Source organism: Delphinapterus leucas, chromosome 6 (assembly GCF_059928025.1).
Source record: "Delphinapterus leucas isolate spDelLeu-1000000601 "Yukka" chromosome 6, BTC_Dleu_Yukka2, whole genome shotgun sequence".
Lineage (NCBI taxonomy): Eukaryota > Metazoa > Chordata > Mammalia > Artiodactyla > Monodontidae > Delphinapterus > Delphinapterus leucas.
Window position 1 is genome coordinate 31,337,672 of NC_143134.1, and position 16,588 is coordinate 31,354,259.

At 43.4% G+C, this 16,588-nt stretch overlaps 1 protein-coding gene across 1 annotated transcript in view; it reads left to right on the top strand.

The window, feature by feature from the left end:
* The first annotated feature begins 639 nt into the window (after positions 1-639).
* FBXW12 (F-box and WD repeat domain containing 12) overlaps positions 640-16,588 on the top strand; it is a 38,642-nt gene continuing 22,693 nt past the window's right edge. Inside the window, 5 exon segments of the mRNA XM_022560681.3 lie at positions 640-753; positions 3,321-3,358; positions 9,916-10,079; positions 10,527-10,652; positions 13,147-13,343. Coding sequence (XP_022416389.2) covers positions 655-753; positions 3,321-3,358; positions 9,916-10,079; positions 10,527-10,652; positions 13,147-13,343 — 624 coding nt within the window. The 5' untranslated portion in view covers positions 640-654.

Below are 16,588 nucleotides of genomic sequence, written 5' to 3' on the forward strand. Positions count from 1 at the left end.
TAACTCTGATCTGATCTTGGCCAGGGCCACGACCAAAACCAGGGTCGGGGCTAAGGCTAGGTAGGGTGAGAGCCTGGGCAGGAGCCATGATGAGGGAGGTATCAGGTTAGGGCCAGGGCTTGGGCAAAGGCCAGTGCCAGTGTAAGACGGAGGCTGAGGGTCATTCTGAATGTGATTGTGAAGGCCAGGGTCGGGGCTAGGGCAAAGCTCAGGATGAAGGTGTGTACTAGGGTGAGTCAGGGTCAGGTGAGGGTAGGAACAGGAGTATGGTAGATGTCAGATGCTAATGAAGTCAAGGGTGATGATTAGGGCGAGGTTGAGGAAGAGGGTCAAGGTCTGGATAAGGGCCGCCACCAGGGCAAGGGCTCGGAAGGTGCTGGGTTCAGGGGCACCACAAGGTCCCGCGTGAGGGTCAGGGCGAAGGTCAGAACGAGGATGAATGTCAGTATAAGGGGGTGGGCAAGGGTCTCAGCGAATGTCAGGACAAGGGCAGAAGCCAGTCTGAGGCCAAGTAGAAGTGGGGCTGGTGAGCGGATTAGTAGAAGTGGGTGTTCCGAAAGGAAGCGCGGAGGCTGGGCGAGGATTAAGCGAGCGGGCGGGGCTCGGCCTGCGGGGGCGGAAGCGCAGCAAAGGTGTAGCCCGACCCAGGCAGCCATGGGGGCGGGCGCTGTGGAGCCGCAGATGGGTTTGCACGAGCTGCTGCATGTGTTTTTGGAGGCCCGAGACATGCTCTGCGTCGCCCAGGTGGACAGGGTAGCGCGTCCTGTCCCAGGCGGGAGGCAGGGCTGGGCTCGTGGACACTGGCGTGTCCACGGTCGGCCCGTCCCCTCGGAGCCTCAGTTTCCCAAATCTGGGAGGGGGCGTCGGACGGCCCGGAATCCGCGATCTGCAGAGGGCGCTTTTGGCCCCCGGGGTGGCGACCTCGGCGACCTATGAAGGGGTCTCTCTGAAAGCCTCTTATCCCTCCGTCCCTCCGTCCCTCCGTCTGTCGGTGTGTCCAGAGCTCCTGCGCGGTTGGCTTGCACCGGGCACCTGTGAACAGGGTTCACCCCTAAGATTGGCCTAGGGATCCCCACCTCTTCTGGAATATTCTGGAATTTCCCTTCTGAGGCCTGCCTGGAAAGCCGTGCTCTCCCCGTGAGTGGCACCTCCTCCTGCGGACTCCGCCTGTCCCTTCCCAGCCAGTCGAACTGTACTGGCTGTGCGCCCTAAGTGCCTGTTTAGTGCATTAGTCTGATCAGCGCTTCTGCCCCTGTTGTGTTCCGAGCTCTTCCTCCTCTGTGCTCTTACGCAGCACAACTGTAACTAAATGATCACATACTGTACTTGTTAAATGTTTGCTTCCCCCCCACCCCCGACCCCCGCTAGACTCATTCTTTTGTCTCTTGCATCGCTGTGTGTATAACCACTGTATGATCACTGTGTGTATACACTCAGCGTATGGCTTGATATTTCGTGTACTCTAAGTAAATGTTTGTTGAGTAAATGAATTTCTTTACTTTTAAAATACATTATTATATCATTTTACAAAAAGATTAATAAACAGACCCTTACCTGAATTGTGTAATTATAACTTAAATGTATCAAGTAAAATACTGCGTTGTTATCCCCATTTTTACCAATAGGGAAAGTATCATGCCGTGAGTGCATTGGCTGAGGTCACCCAGGTAGTCTCCCAGCAGATTTTGAAAGGGAGGTGCCATTTACCCTTTGATAGCAGCAACTTCTCCAGGTTCTGGTTTCCCTGTTAGGTAAAATGAGGTCAATAAACCCTGCCTCACAGTGTCATCATGAAGATCAGCATCTAACAGAGGCATTCTCCAAGGTGGGTAATACCCATTTTGCAGGCTATATTACATACTATAATTTTATGTTAGGGAAGTAAGAACACCTCAATTGGGTTTTGAACCGGGAACTATAGAAAAACAGAATGCGGAAATCTTCTTACTTGGTTTGATTATTGCAAAATATCAACTTTACATTCCTACTAGCCAAAAAGATTTCTTAAGGACTGAGAAACTTTGATTTCGGGTGAGTGAGGGCTGTGGAAGTAGGAACCTGGGCTCAGACAGGGTGGTTGTTATTTCTGCCAGGGCCTGGAAAGCCACGTATCTGGATGGGACCCTCAGTAGGTCTGGGCCACAGAAAGCTCCAGAGTGGTTTCTACTGAAGCTGTATAGGCCCCAGAATCCAGGGTGGCCCAGCTGGAGAGGCCAAGAAGTTCCAGGATGCAGGTGTGGGCCTGAGCGAGGGGGAGGCAGGGTACTCTGATCCCTTCCCAGGGCCACCTGAATCTCTTCCAGATACTTCTGCAGAGAGCAGTTTGTGGGAATAGGGCCTGTGTGCCCTCCCCAGGTAGCAGTTCTGTTCCTTCACCTTGGCATCTCTGGGACATCCCTTTAGCCAGAGCCTTAATTTACTCCATTGCAGCAGCCTTCTTATGGGTCCTGCTGCTCTGCCCTCGTTTCCAGTCCTTCCTTCTCTCTCTCTCTTTTTTTTTTTTAATTGGCCCTACCACGTGGCTTACAGGATCTTACTTCCCCAACCAGGGATCCAACCCATGCCCCTTACAGTGGAAGCTCAGAGTCTTTTTTTTAAAAAACTATTTATTTATTTTGCTGCATCGGGTCTTATTTGCAGCACACAGGATCTTTGTTGTGGCACGTGGGATCTTCCATTGCGGTGCACGGGCTGTCTAGTTGTGGCACACAGGCTCTAGAGCGCTCATGGGCTTAGTTGCCCCAGCATGTGGGATCTTAGTTCCCCGACCAGGTATCCAACCTGTGCCCCCTGCATTGGAAGGCGGATTCTTAACCATTGGACCACCAGGGAAGTCTCCAAATCCTTCCTTCTCATAGCAGCCTAAAACACAGTTTGACTTGCCACTTTTCCATTCACAGTTCTCACTGTTTTTGCCCTTCTGACTTCCAAGAGTTGGTCTAAGCCTGTCTCCAGCTCCTTTCTCTATGTTCTGATTAAGGCAACTTACTCATCATCTTTTTCATACTTCTGAATCTTTGCCCAAGTGGATCTTTCTCTCCCTGAAATACTTCAGCCATTTTCTTAGAGGATAACTGCTCATCCTTCAGGAGTTGATCAGTAATTACTTCTGAACCCCTTGGCTCCAACTGAGTTGGTCATTCTCTCCTTTGTCATTCATTATTTGGTGTGTTTTATTTGATTGTCTGAATTTGTCTCTAACTCCCCACGGTGAGTGTTCTTGAGTGCAAGCACTGGGTCTCATTTAGCTCTCTGTCCCCTCCACAGGGCCTGGCAGGCTAGGCACTAATTGCATGTTGACTGACCAGATACTCTTCTAGGTCTGGAATGAGGCTTCAAGGACCAAGGAACTGTGGAGGTGAGTGGAGGAAGAGCCAGGCCTGCTCAGGAGAGTATCCCTCAAAGGAGAGAGGGGTGTACTTTTCAGCACTCACTGCGTTTCTGCTAAGTAGACAAGAAGGGACAATCCACAGCCCTTACCAGCAGGAAACTCCTCCCTAGATGGGGGTGTGAGACTTTTTTTATAGTGTATTGAAATATAAGCGATTTTGTTAATCAACTGGAGGTTGATGTAGGTGGGGGTGCCAAACTCAGGGGCAGAAATGTACAGCAACTTGAATGCAGCTGGCTGATAGAAAAAATCAATAGACAAATGAACCACTTTTATTTGATTTCAACTTTGGTGTAACAACATAGTTATATAAGCGTGTTTGATATTAGAACTTAAATAAAATTCAAAAAATTAAAAGTAGAAAATAAAAAATATTTTAATAATTAAATTATTAAATTTTTCTTTTCTGTTCATTCCTCCTTTGGAACCTGACATCTTTTCTTTTGTCCCAAGGGGTAAGTGTCAGATCTTCTGCCTCTTGTAGTATATAGGAGAGACTATATAGCCTTGACTATCAACTAGGAGCTACATTTAGTTTTAGTCTTTCCTTATGGAAAACAACTGTTCACATGAAGTTTCCTCCAAACATGGAGGGAATCTTTGCTTGATGGTTTTTATTTTTATAATAACTGTGAATTGATAAATTTGAGAATTGTGGAATGCCAATCTTGCCATATTTAGTTTTCAGTATCATACAGCACTGTTCTGTTTGTTGCTTTTTATTCATTTTTTTATTGCTAATCATACTAATTAGAAAAATGATGTTAATCTCTAGTCAATTTTAAAGTAAGGGAACTTTTACTGGATTTCAGTCTTTATCGCTACAATTTGGGGAATGTACTCTACATAGAACATTCAATTCTGGAAATTGATTTCTCTGTAGATAAGTGGACAAGAGAATGTCTTGCCAAATGTGATTCTCAAAGACACTGTGTCACTAGAAATAAATGAGTTGACTCATAGATTGGTGTAACTATTTGTGGAAGCCCTTGGAGGGCAATTCTCACAGTTGAAATGGGTAGGATGCCAACCCTAAACCCTAGTCTTTGTTCTCATCTTTACTGATAAGCTGGGGTAGGAATTTCCCTTTGAGTAACATAAGTAATATATTTCTTTCAGCAGTTCATAAAATCTCTTGAGCAGCTTATCACCTAACCCCCACATGTATGCATGTGTTACCATATTGTGTGTACCTCCAGGTTCCTCAAGCCGATTCTTCAGCTGTCTGCAAGCCAAGTCATGAATGGGTTTTCGGTTCATTACTATTTTATAGTTTTTGGTGCTAAACTCTTTTTAGCCTACAGTCATTCTTTGGTATGGTATCCTTGACCTATGTTTATATAAAAAACACTGGGTTTATGTTTCTGGAACTAGGACAACTGCAACAGCATTCCAGGAGCATCGTCACATGCACGTGTCATTTCTAATGTTATATCTGTCATGGGTACTAGGCCCCAAAACTCTCCAGGCCCATAGAAACTCTTACGGGCACAGTAATGAACATGGTTAACCGGTCATATGTTTTTAATATGTACTCTATAATTCTAATTTAAAACACTGCAAGTTACTTCTTTAAAATGCTTCATGACCTTTTAAATTCTGCCATCTCTTTAACACACTATGCGTTAGATTTTTGGTTAAAAGTAAAATTGCAAATATTTGCTTTTGTTTAAGCAAAATATATATATATATATTTTTTGTTTGTGTACAGTAGATTGTTCTGCTGTTAATTGCTTTCTGAAAGGTTTTGGTGCCATGGTGTTTTTTCACTTGATACATCCTTGTATTTCAGAGGCTTATCTCATACTTTACTCATGTGCACACTTCAGCCTTGTTGACAGTCTGCCTTTTTTTGGTCAAATCACTTGGTTTTATTTCTTCTGAATATTGGTTATGGTTCCTACTTATGGTTTGATGTATAATGGCCTTAAATATGTAGAAATAGATTTCACTTCCACAAAGAAATGTTATCCCCCTTTTTTTTTAAACCACATTATCTTCTTAGTCTAGCTTTTATTTTCACACTGTTTAGGTTGAGATATGGGTACAAGAAATTTCCCTTTCTGTTTATTTCAACTAAAAGAAAGTCAACAACATAAGAATGATGATGTGAGGCAGCTGATACTCAGCCTCTTAGTCCAAGAGATAAAAGGGATGGTGAAGGCCATGGTGGAGCTGAAAGCTCATTCTTTTTTTTTTGGCTGTGCCATGCGGCTTGCAGGATCCTAGCTCCCCAACCAGGGATCGAACCCAGGCCCTCATCAGTGAAAGCACAGAGTCCTAACCACTGGACCACCAGGGAATTCCCTGAAAGCTCATTCTTGTCTGAGGAGTACCGTTCTGTGTGGCCCCAGATAAATTTTTCCAGGTGAGAATTTGATTTCAGTATAGCTAGAGATCTTCTTCTTTTACCTAATTTGTATGTGAAATCTCTTGATTTTTAAGTATTGACAGCTAGTTCAAGTAGGCCAATCCTATGCAGGCCAGACAAGGTAATCTGGTTGCCCATTCTGCCTGCAGGCTGTGAGTATGCTACTTCTGGTAGAAGGAACAGGGTTTCAGTGAGGACAGGAAAACCCATATCCGACATAAGCACTGGATCCTTCCCAGTGTGTTAGAGGTCACTAGTGCCTACTACAGAGCCTGACACATAGGTGCTCAGTGAGTGTACAGGCTTTGAATGGAGAGAAACTCTTTGCATTGTACTTATTGGGACCATGGGCTGTGAGCTACTTATTTCCCACCCAGCCTCATTTTTCTCCTCTGTGAGATATGACTGGAGTCCTCTGATGCTGTATCAACTCTGGTGACTGTAAATTTTGAAAGCCTTTGTCCATGGGGCCTCCCTAATCCTCTCCCAGATGTTCACTCTCCTTGTGCTTTACTTCCATGGCACTATAGGCTGCCCCTTCTGAAACTTAGCATTTCTCTCCAGAATTTTAGTTTTACTTATCCTCCTAACCACCATTTGAGAGTACTCGTAGGGCAAGGGCCATGTCTCACTCACTTTGGGGTCCACAGACTAGGTGGGGATTCAGTATTCTCCATAGTGTGGATGAGCTAATGTTTTATCTTCAACAGCCTTATAAGCGAGTTGCTATCATAGAATTGTCAGTAGTTATTGATACATACAAGTTAAGGATGCAGACTCTTGGAAAATGGTGGATTAATGACTTCTGAAAATTTTCTGTTCCACAAAAGCAATGAGAAAACTGGCATAAATTGTCAAAATCAACTTTTACAGAACTCTGGAAATTAACCAGAGACTTACAGTAGTCTGGGAAGTGTTTATTCAAGAAAAAAATGGCTTATTCTCAGTAAGAGCAGCAAGTGTTCACTTACTCTGTTCCCATAACAACCTTCCAGCTTTGTGTTAGCCTTGAATACCAACAGTTCACAATCACAGTGAAACCAGGAGCTGCAGTCACTGGAAGGGTAAGAATGGGATTAGAGATTCTTCAAGGCCTTATTCCCAGAGAATTGTCATTGTTCAACCTGTCTGGTGTTTCCTGGAAGAGCTCACATGTAAGCTGTCTTTATTTTACCTTGCTTGAAGTTTACCCAATGTGAAAAACCTTTACCTTGGGGCATCTGTCAAGACAACTAAAGAGAATTGATTAACTTTTTTTTTTTTTTTTTTTTTTTTTTGCGGTACACAGGCCTTTCACTGTTGTGGCCCCTCCTGTTGTGGAGCACAGGCTCCGGACACGCAGGCTCAGCGGCCATGGCTCACAGGCCCAGCTGCTCCGCGGCATGTGGGATCTTCCCGGACCGGGGCATGAACCCATGTCCCCTGCATTGGCAGGCAGACTCTCAACCACTGCACCACCAGGGAAGCCCTGATTAACTTTTTAATTAGTCTTTAATCAGAGTTGATGAATGATAGTTAAGGAAACAATAGGCCAACCAAAGAGTTTAAAAGGAAAACTGGGAATGTGATGTCCTTAGGGGTTTTGGAAAGCTCCAACACATTCCTAGGAATCTAGAAGGCCAAGTGCTTATGCAGGACTGTGTGCTAACTCAGGGAAGATATAAAAGGGCTCTAAACTTTTACCTCTGGTTAACCTTGAGGTTCCGTGGAAGCAGGAAGTGAAGACTAAGACAGAGAAGTCAACTGCCTGGCTGAGTGTTGAACACATGCCCCAACCTGCACATAGAGCGTTTGGCAATGACTAGGAAATTTAGTGGTTCCAGAAATTTATGAAATCTTTGTTCTCTCATTACTGCACATTAATTTAACTGAACAGAGACATAAGTGGCCCTACATAACAAAGAATACAGACTTTCAGAGTTCAGAAACTTTTCAGAGTTACTCCACTAAACAAACAAAAAATAATAACGGCTATAATAAAACAGGGGTGGGGTGGAATCAGATTTCCAGAGTTCTACATTATGTTATTTAAAATGTTCAGTTTTCAACAGAAGTTATAAGTCATGCAAAGATATAAAGTGTGGCTAATATGCAGGAAACAAAGCAAACAATAGAGACTGTCCCCAAGGAAGCCCAGGCATCAGACTTACTAGACAAAGACTTTAAATCAACTATTTCAGTATGTGCAAAGAACTAGAGGAAACCATGTGAAAAGAACTAAAGGGAAGTATGAGAACAGTGTCTCATTAATAGAGAATATTAATAAAGAGAAATTATAAAAACTAAACAGAAATTATGGAGTAGGAAAGTACAATATCAAATTAAAAATTCAAGAGCAGATTTGAGCAGGCAGAAGAAAGAATCAGTAAACTGGAATATAGGTCAGTTGAGATTATCCAGTCTGAGGAACGCAATGAAGCTAAAGATGAAGAAAAATGAATAGTGCCTAAGAGACCTGTGGGATACCATCAAGCATGCAAGCAACAAATAATAGGGAGTTCCAGATGAGAGGAGAAAGAAAGTAGAAAGTATTTAAAGATATGGCTGAAAACTTCCCAAATTTGATGAAAAATGTTAATTTGCACATCCAGAAGCTCAGTGAGCTGCAAGTAGGATAAAGTCAAAGGAGTTCCATTTCAAGACACTTTATAATCCAACTTGAAAGCCAAAGACAGAATCTTGAAAGCATCAAGAGAGAAGCAACTCATCATGTACAGGACAACCCCAATGAGATTAATGGTTGATTTCTCATAAAAAACCATGGAGCCCAAAAAGGAGTGGGCTGATGTATTGAAGGTGTGGGAAGAAAAAGATTGTCATCAAGAATTCTATATCTAGCAAAATGAAGGAGAAAATTAAGACATTCCCAGATTAACAAAAGCTCTAAGAATTTGTTGCTAGTAGACGTACCCTACAAAAAATACTAAAGAGAGTCTTTCAGATTGATATGAAAGGACATTAGACAGGAACTTGAATCCACGTGAAGAAGTAGCACCAGTAAAGTAACTACATGGGTGTATATAAAAGGCAAAATAAATGAATTGTTTGTAACTCCTTTTTTCCTACGTGATTTAAAGGACAACTGCATAAAACAATAATTGTGACTCTCCATTGGGTACATAATGTATGAAGAAGTAATTTGTATGACAATAACAGCATGAATGAGAGGGGCATAAAATGGAGCTATACAGGAGCTAAGTTTTTTGATACTATTAACTTGATATTAATCAAAACTAGATTGTCATAAATTAAGATTTTATCCGGTAATCCCCAAGGCAACCACTAAGAATTAAAAGAATATACAGTTGAAGAAATGACAAGGGAATAGGACACAAGAAAATACTTAATACAAAAGAACCAGAGGAATAGAAGGAAAAATGCATAGAAATAAGCAAAATGACATATGTAAATCCTATCTTATCAGTTGTATTAAATATATATGGATTAAACACTCCAATGAAAAGGCAGAGATTGGCAGAAGGGATTAAAAATATCCAAGTATATGCTCTTTACAATAGACACATTTTAGATTCAAAGATACAGGTTGAAAATAATAGAATGGAAACATATACCATGCAAACAGCAACCAAGAGAGAGCTAGAATGACTATGCTAATAACAGACAAAATAGACTTTAAGACAAAAAGTGTTACTAGGGACAAAGAAGGATATTTTATAATAATAAACAGATCAATCCATCAAGAAGATCTAAAAAATTATAAATGTATACGGACCTAATAACAAAGCAACAAAATGCATGAAGGGCTGACAAAATTGAAGTTCAACAATAGTTGGAGGCTTCAAAAAAATGCAGACTCTTGAGTTCCAGTTGCATGACCAAGGCTGCATGACCCTAGGTTAGTTGTTTAACCCCTCTCTCATATCTAAAATGGAGATGAGGACCTACTTCATGGGGTTGTTATATAGATTGACTGGAAACACAAAAAGCACCTATTCCTGACATGTGGTGAGCACTAATTCAGTGTCATATCATTATCCCCATTTAACGGTGGAGGAAACTGAGGCCTACATAGGCAAAGTGAGTTGTCCAAGCTAGTAGATGGTGAAGCTGGGAATCAAAGCTAGGCCTACTGATGCCAAAACACCTTCTAATGACTCCTGTTCTGCCTGGGACTGTGGGGTCTTTGTTTCAGGCAGCTGTGTCTGAGACGCTGGTCCTCCTGTAAAGCCTCCCAGATGACCCTGGGCACACAGACATGGAAACAGTACTATCTCTGCTGATCCAAGCTGGAGTTCCAAATGGAATCTGGGTGGCCAGAGAAGGACTTTATCTGCAAAGCCATTGCTGGGCACAAAGGTATGGGGTGGGGAAGGTGGTAACTGTGCATTCCCACTCTTTCCCTGGTCAGATCTCCAGGGATTTGGTTTTTCAGCAAATTAGTTGGAAAATGCCACACAATGAGGACATACTCTGCTATGTTCTATACCTCTGTTATCATTTGATCCTAACAGAGATCATTACATCTATTTCAGAGTAGAAAGAAACAGAAACTAAGAGATAAGGATGTTGTAAGTGTTGTTCACAGTAACATGGCTGGTGGGTGGTAAGCAGTCCTAGGCATGATACCCAAATTGTACGTCTGAAGTCCCAGCTCTTTCTGTCCACCACTGTCCCCAGAATCAGCACCTGTCATGCTCCTGAGAGAGAAAAGGAATGACTTGCCTGCCTCCCCTTCACTAAGTTGAATGTTCACATCCCAGGCATCCATGTTTGTGCTTAAGGCAAGTCTGTGTTCTCTTTCAGGACAGATAGATGAGCTGGCCTACATCTCAACCAAAGAGTACTGGTTTGATGGGCGGGAGAAGTCCATGGTGTGCGCCGTGTCGTCAGATGGCACCGTGTGTGCCTGGGATCTGCAAGAGGTGAGCTGTCCAGGAGGGAGCCAGGATGAGAAGTGACCAGATCCTGCTATGTCCTCAGTCTTAGCAAGGCCCTTTGCCTTTATTCTTTACCATCACAGCCAACTTGTGAGGTGAGGAGTGGGAGCCCTATTGTACAGATGAGAAATCTGAGCTGCAGGAGGCTCAGTCGCTGTGCCAGGTCACACTTCAGACTTGAGTCTGATTGATCGCAAATGCCCTTGACTTTCTGCTGTCCTGCCTCAGGGAGATGGGCATTTTTGCAGTGCCTGATGGAGGCTGTTTATGCAAGGGGATTGACAGCTGCCATGCCCAGTTCTGTGCTGTCCACATTGGAGCCAATGCCAGCCTCTGGGTGGTTTTGCCCAGATAATGCAGCTTTTACTCACCCCACTTGCAAACTTAAGTGTTAAAGCCTCGATAACTTGGTTGGTACTAATTGTTAAAAGCTTTCCTATCCATTTTCATATTCTCTGATTGCTCTTTTTTGTTGTTTAAAGGATACAGTTATTTGCCTCATATGTCTTTCCTCCATGGTCAGTTTTTTCATTTGTTTATGTTTTTTTCCTCTTCCACGTGCTTTATTTTCCTCATATACATTGTGATGTTTGACATTATAATTTCGAGTGAAGGTTTCTGGTGACTGATGGGTGCAGGTGGCTGGTTTCTGTTTCATTGCAGTTGGGTTGCCCTGACCCACCTTATGCTGTGGACATGAGACCACACAGGCTTAGATGAGGGGCTCTCGGGCAGGAAGAAGACCTGAAGGCTGGGAGGTTCCATAGTTGCCAAAACAAAAAGGTCTTGACTTGAACATAAAGAGCTTTGGTGCTGGGGTGGCAGACCTTTTCTGTAAAGGGCCAGAGAGCAAATATTTCAGGCTTTGCAGACCACGTGGTCCTGTTGCAACTACTTAACTATGTGGCTGAAATGCAGAAGCAGCTGTATACAAGTAAACAAAAAGGGAGTGGCTGTGTTCCAATAAAACTGTACTTATGGACACTCACATGTGAGTTTCTTGTTTTTTTCATGTGTCATGAAATATTCTTTGATTTTTTTTTTAACGAAAATACAAAAATGGTCAGTGGGCTGGGTTTGGCTGCAGGCCATGGTTTGTTGAACTCTAGTGTGGTCCATTGGTCACAGTGTGGGACTGTTAGACAGGGCTAGACCCCTCGGCACCTATTCTGCCTGGCTTCCCAATCTTAATCCTCTTTGTGAACACATCTCCAATCTTATTTTATTTTTAAAAAGCTCAATCATTTTGTTGGAGTCATGCAGTATGTAGCCTGTTTCTGAACTCTGTTTCCCTGGTTGCTACTTCCTATTCTGAAATGGGAAGGGGAGTTTCACTGCTTCTTTACCCACTTCCATACTACTAGCCACTGGCGAATAATGTGTATTCTCCGAGACCTACTTGACATGAGCCAGTCACCGGTGCTGAGTCCCTACTAGTAATAGTCTTGTTAGCTGTTTAAGCAACAGAAATCAACTGTTGATTTGCTGATGTGAGGGGGAAGAAAGAAAAGAATGGAAGAATACTGGGATATCATGATTGGAAAAAGATCATGCTAACGTGATAACACCTGATAGAAAAAGAACCATAATAACTCCAAATTGGAAACAAACCCCATGTGGCAACTCTGAGAAACTCAGAAACAGCAATTAGAGGATTGGTTCTCTGATGCCCTGTCCTAATGTGCTGTGGGCCTGCTGGACCCGGGCTCTTACCTCGCTGTTCTAGCTTTCAGAATCGTGGGAGAGACCATGTATCTGGGAATCAGCCCATCTCGGACCAGTCATTTTCCTCTGTGCTAATGGCCGTGACAGGGCATGGGCCTTCGCCAGGCCTGGCCCGCGGTGGCACTGCTGGGCACACCACTGGGAAGGGCATGTTCTGAGCAGGGCAGTTGTAGATATGCAACAAAAACTGTTTACAACTACAAGGCTGAATTAGCTTATCTGTAAACCTGGGTTCCTTGGGGACCAAGTGAGATGCTCCACGTGGAAATTCTCTTTATGCAGCCCTGCACAGCCCAGGTCCTGAGTACAGCCCAGGTCCCCAGCACAGCCTGGGTCCCAAGCACAGCCCAGATCCTGGTCAGGGTGGGTAGTGTTGGGTCCTGCCTCCCTGCCCAGCCTTCTTTAGTTGAGCCATAGGTAACCACTGGGAGTGCTTCAGACATCCTGTGCCCAGTGCACATGAAGGACCCCACCCTCAGTCCCCCTGCAATGGCACCAACCCCAGGCAGTCTCAACACCCATGCTCAGCCACTGCTCTCCTCCAGGACACACCTGTCTCCTCTGTGGTAGAACATTGCTCCTGTGTTGTGTTCCCTACCATGCTGTGCAGCCTGTGAGGATGGGGATCACATCCTTTACACCTGCACATCCCCTGTGTGCACTGGGTGATGGTCAAATGAATGAAAATAATAAGCATTTAGGAAATAAATGGGCCCTATGTGAGTTGTTACGTTAATTTTGTTGTTGCCTAGGGCACGGAGCTCTGTCGAGCCCTCTACAGCCTGCAGCTTTGGTGAATTTGGTGACTTACCCTCGGCTGCAACTGGCTGTCACCGTGGATGAGCGGGGACTGATCAAAGTATGGAAAGCAGAGAACGGGTGTAAGCAAGCCTCCTGCCTGCCTACATACTCGTCTTCATTGGAGGCCTGTGACTTTCCGGAAGGCCCCCGCCTGCTGGTGAGTGACCCAGCTCTCAGGAACCTCTGCTGTTTCCCAGGGTCTGTGGACCTGGCACCAGACCGCTGTGCCAGGTGGCACTTCAAGCCAGGCCCTCCACATGGCAGACCAAGTGACCAAGTAATTCTGCTCAGTCCCCCAAGCTCCTCCTTGCCTGCCACATGGAGGGCAGACTCCTCATCCCCCTTTGGCTCTAGTGTGCCACAGCCTGTTCCCTGGCCCCATCTCTGCAGCCTCTCACCCTCTCAGAGGTCCAGCCCTGTGGGCTGCCTGTGTTTTCTTGTCCACGGGCCCCTGCTTTCCTGTCTCCTGGTCCTACTCATAGTCTTTCTTCTCCTTGCAGTTCCTTCTCACTACTGCATTCTCACCCTTCTTTCCCCCTTTTCAAGTCTCCACAAGGGCCCAACTGAAAGGAAAACTGAGGCATATTCGACAGAATGCAAGCATTTGCTCCAGATGATGAAGGCCTTCTGTTGCCAGGACATTTGTTTTAGAGGTGATTCTTGGGCATTGGGAGGGAGCATTTGGCCAGAGAGAAATGGCAAAAGTGGGTGTTAGCTGGCAGATTGAGGGAGTGGCTCTCACCTGGGGGCAGTATCCTCCTCCTGGAGGGAAGGAGGTCTTTGAAAGCATGGGCAAACTGGCATCGCAAATATCAAGATGAGCAGACATCCGGGAACAGTTTCATATGTAAACAGAACTAATTCTGTAAAAGAACTAAGCTCGTAAACAAAAAGGTAAAACCTGATGAAACAGATTTCACATAAACAACTCTAGTTGTTTAAAGAAGACTTTGGAATAAGTGTAATTAACATCTCCAGAGCAATTTGAGAATATATTGTATAGATGAAGAGGAATCCACTAAGGTTCTGTCTTGGGAATGGAAGAGCACATGATTCACACATACTTGTCAGTGAAGGACAATTAGAAAAATTAGAAAATATATCAAGTAAGAGAGCTAAAAAGAGCAAACGGTTTCTAGGCCAAGATTCAGAAGATGGCAGAAATCAAAGTGCTGAGCCTAAAAATGGGGCTGCTTTTGCCCTGGAGATGTTTACTACAAAGCTAAGGGGCTGAGCAGAGCTTTAATAGCCAAGTAGACAAAAGTTGGACTGCAGGGCCACCAAGGAATGGAGCCCTGTGAATCCTCTTACATTGGGGTGGGTTATCAAGTTGCAACCTAAGAGTGAGGGTGGTCTGAAAGTAAACAGTCCCTGCACTGGCTGCCCAGTTACTGGGTGGGAGTAAATGAAAATCCTTTCTGGAGAAGGTTAACAACTCCCAAGGCCTCTCTTTTCAAATACAGTGTGCAGGACTCACTTAGAGATAAGTAGGCACATGAGGTAAGATGATATGAACTACCCAAGGCAATCTACAGATTCAGTGCAATCCCTATCAAACTACCATTGGCATTTTTCACAGAACTAGAGCAAAAAATTTTTTAATTATATGGAAACACAAAAGACCCCGAATAGCCAAAGCAATCTTGAGAAAGAAAAATGGAGCTGGAGGAATCAGATTCCCCGACTTCAGACTATACTACAAAGCTACATTAATCAAGAGAGTATGTATCCTGCTACTTTGCCAAATTCATTGATTAGCTCTAGCAGTTTTCTGGTAGCATCTTTGGGATTCTCTATGTATACTATCATGTCATCTGCAAACAGTGACAGCTTTACTTCTCTTCTGATTTGGATTCCTTTTATTTCTTTTTCTTTTCTGATTGCTGTGGCAAAAACTTCCAAAACTATGTTGAGTAATAGTGCTGAGAGTGGGCAACCTTGTCTTGTTCCTGATCTTAGTGGAAATGCTTTCAGTTTTTCACCATTGAGGACGATGTTGGCTGTGGGTTTGTCATATATGGCCTTTATCATATTGAGGAAAGTTCCCTCTATGCCTACATTCTGCAGGGTTTTTATCATAAATGGGTGTTGAATTTTTTTATTTTGGGGTGTTGAATTTTGTCGAAAGCTTTCTCTGCATCTATTGAGATGATCATAAGGTTTTTCTCCTTCAATTGGTTAATATGGTGTATCACGTTGATTGATTTGCGTATGTTGAAGAATCCTTGCATTCCTGGAATAAACCCCACTTGATCATGGTGTATGATCCTTTTAATGTGCTGTTGGATTCTGTTTGCTAGTATTTTGTTGAGGATTTTTGCATCTATGTTCATCAGTGATATTGGCCTGTAGTTTTCTTTCTTTGTGACATCTTTGACTGGTTTTGGTATCAGGGTGATGGTGGCCTCTTAGAATGAGTTTGGGAGTGTTCCTCCCTCTGCTATATTTTGGAAGAGTTTGAGAAGCATAGGTGTTAGCTCTTCTCTAAATGTTTGACAGAATTCGCCTGTGAAGCCATCTGGCCCTGGGCTTTTGTTTGTTGGAAGATTTTAAATCACAGTTTCAATTTCAGTGCTTGTGATTGGTCTGTTCATATTTTCTATTTCTTCCTGGTTCAGTCTTGGCAGGTGGTGCATTTCTAAGAATTAGTTCCTTTCTTCCAGGTTGTCCATTTTATTGGCATAAAGTTGCTTGTAGTAATCTCTCACGATCCTTTGTATTTCTGCAGTGTCAGTTGTTACTTCTCCTTTTTCATTTCTAATTCTATTGATTTGAGTCTTCTCCCTTTTTTTTGTGATGAGTCTGGCTAATGGTTTATCTATTTTGTTTATCTGCTCAAAGAACCAGCTTTTAGTTTTATTGATCTTTGCTATTGTTTCCTTCATTTCTTTTTCATTTATTTGTGATCTGATCTTTATGATTTCTTCCCTTCTGCTAACTTTGGGGATGTTTTGTTCTTTGTTCTCTAACTGCTTTAGGTGCAAGGTTAGGTTGTTTATTTGAGATGTTTCCTGTTTCTTAAGGTAGGATTGTATTGCTATAAACTTCCCACTTAGAACTGCTTTTGCCGCATCCCATAGGTTTTGGGTCGTCGTGTCTCCATTGTCATTTGTTTCTAGGTATTTTTTGATTTCCTCTTTGATTTCTTCAGTGATCACTTGGTTATTAAGTAGTGTATTGTTTAGCCTCCATGTGTTTGTATTTTTTACAGATCTTTACCTGTAATTGATATCTAGTCTCATAGTGTTGTAGTCAGAAAAGATACTTGATATGATTTCAATTTTCTTAAATTTACCAAGGCTTGATTTGTGACCCAAGATATGATCTATCCTGGAGAATGTTCCATGAGCACTTGAGAAAAATGTGTATTCTGTTGTTTTTGGATGGAATGTCCTATAAATA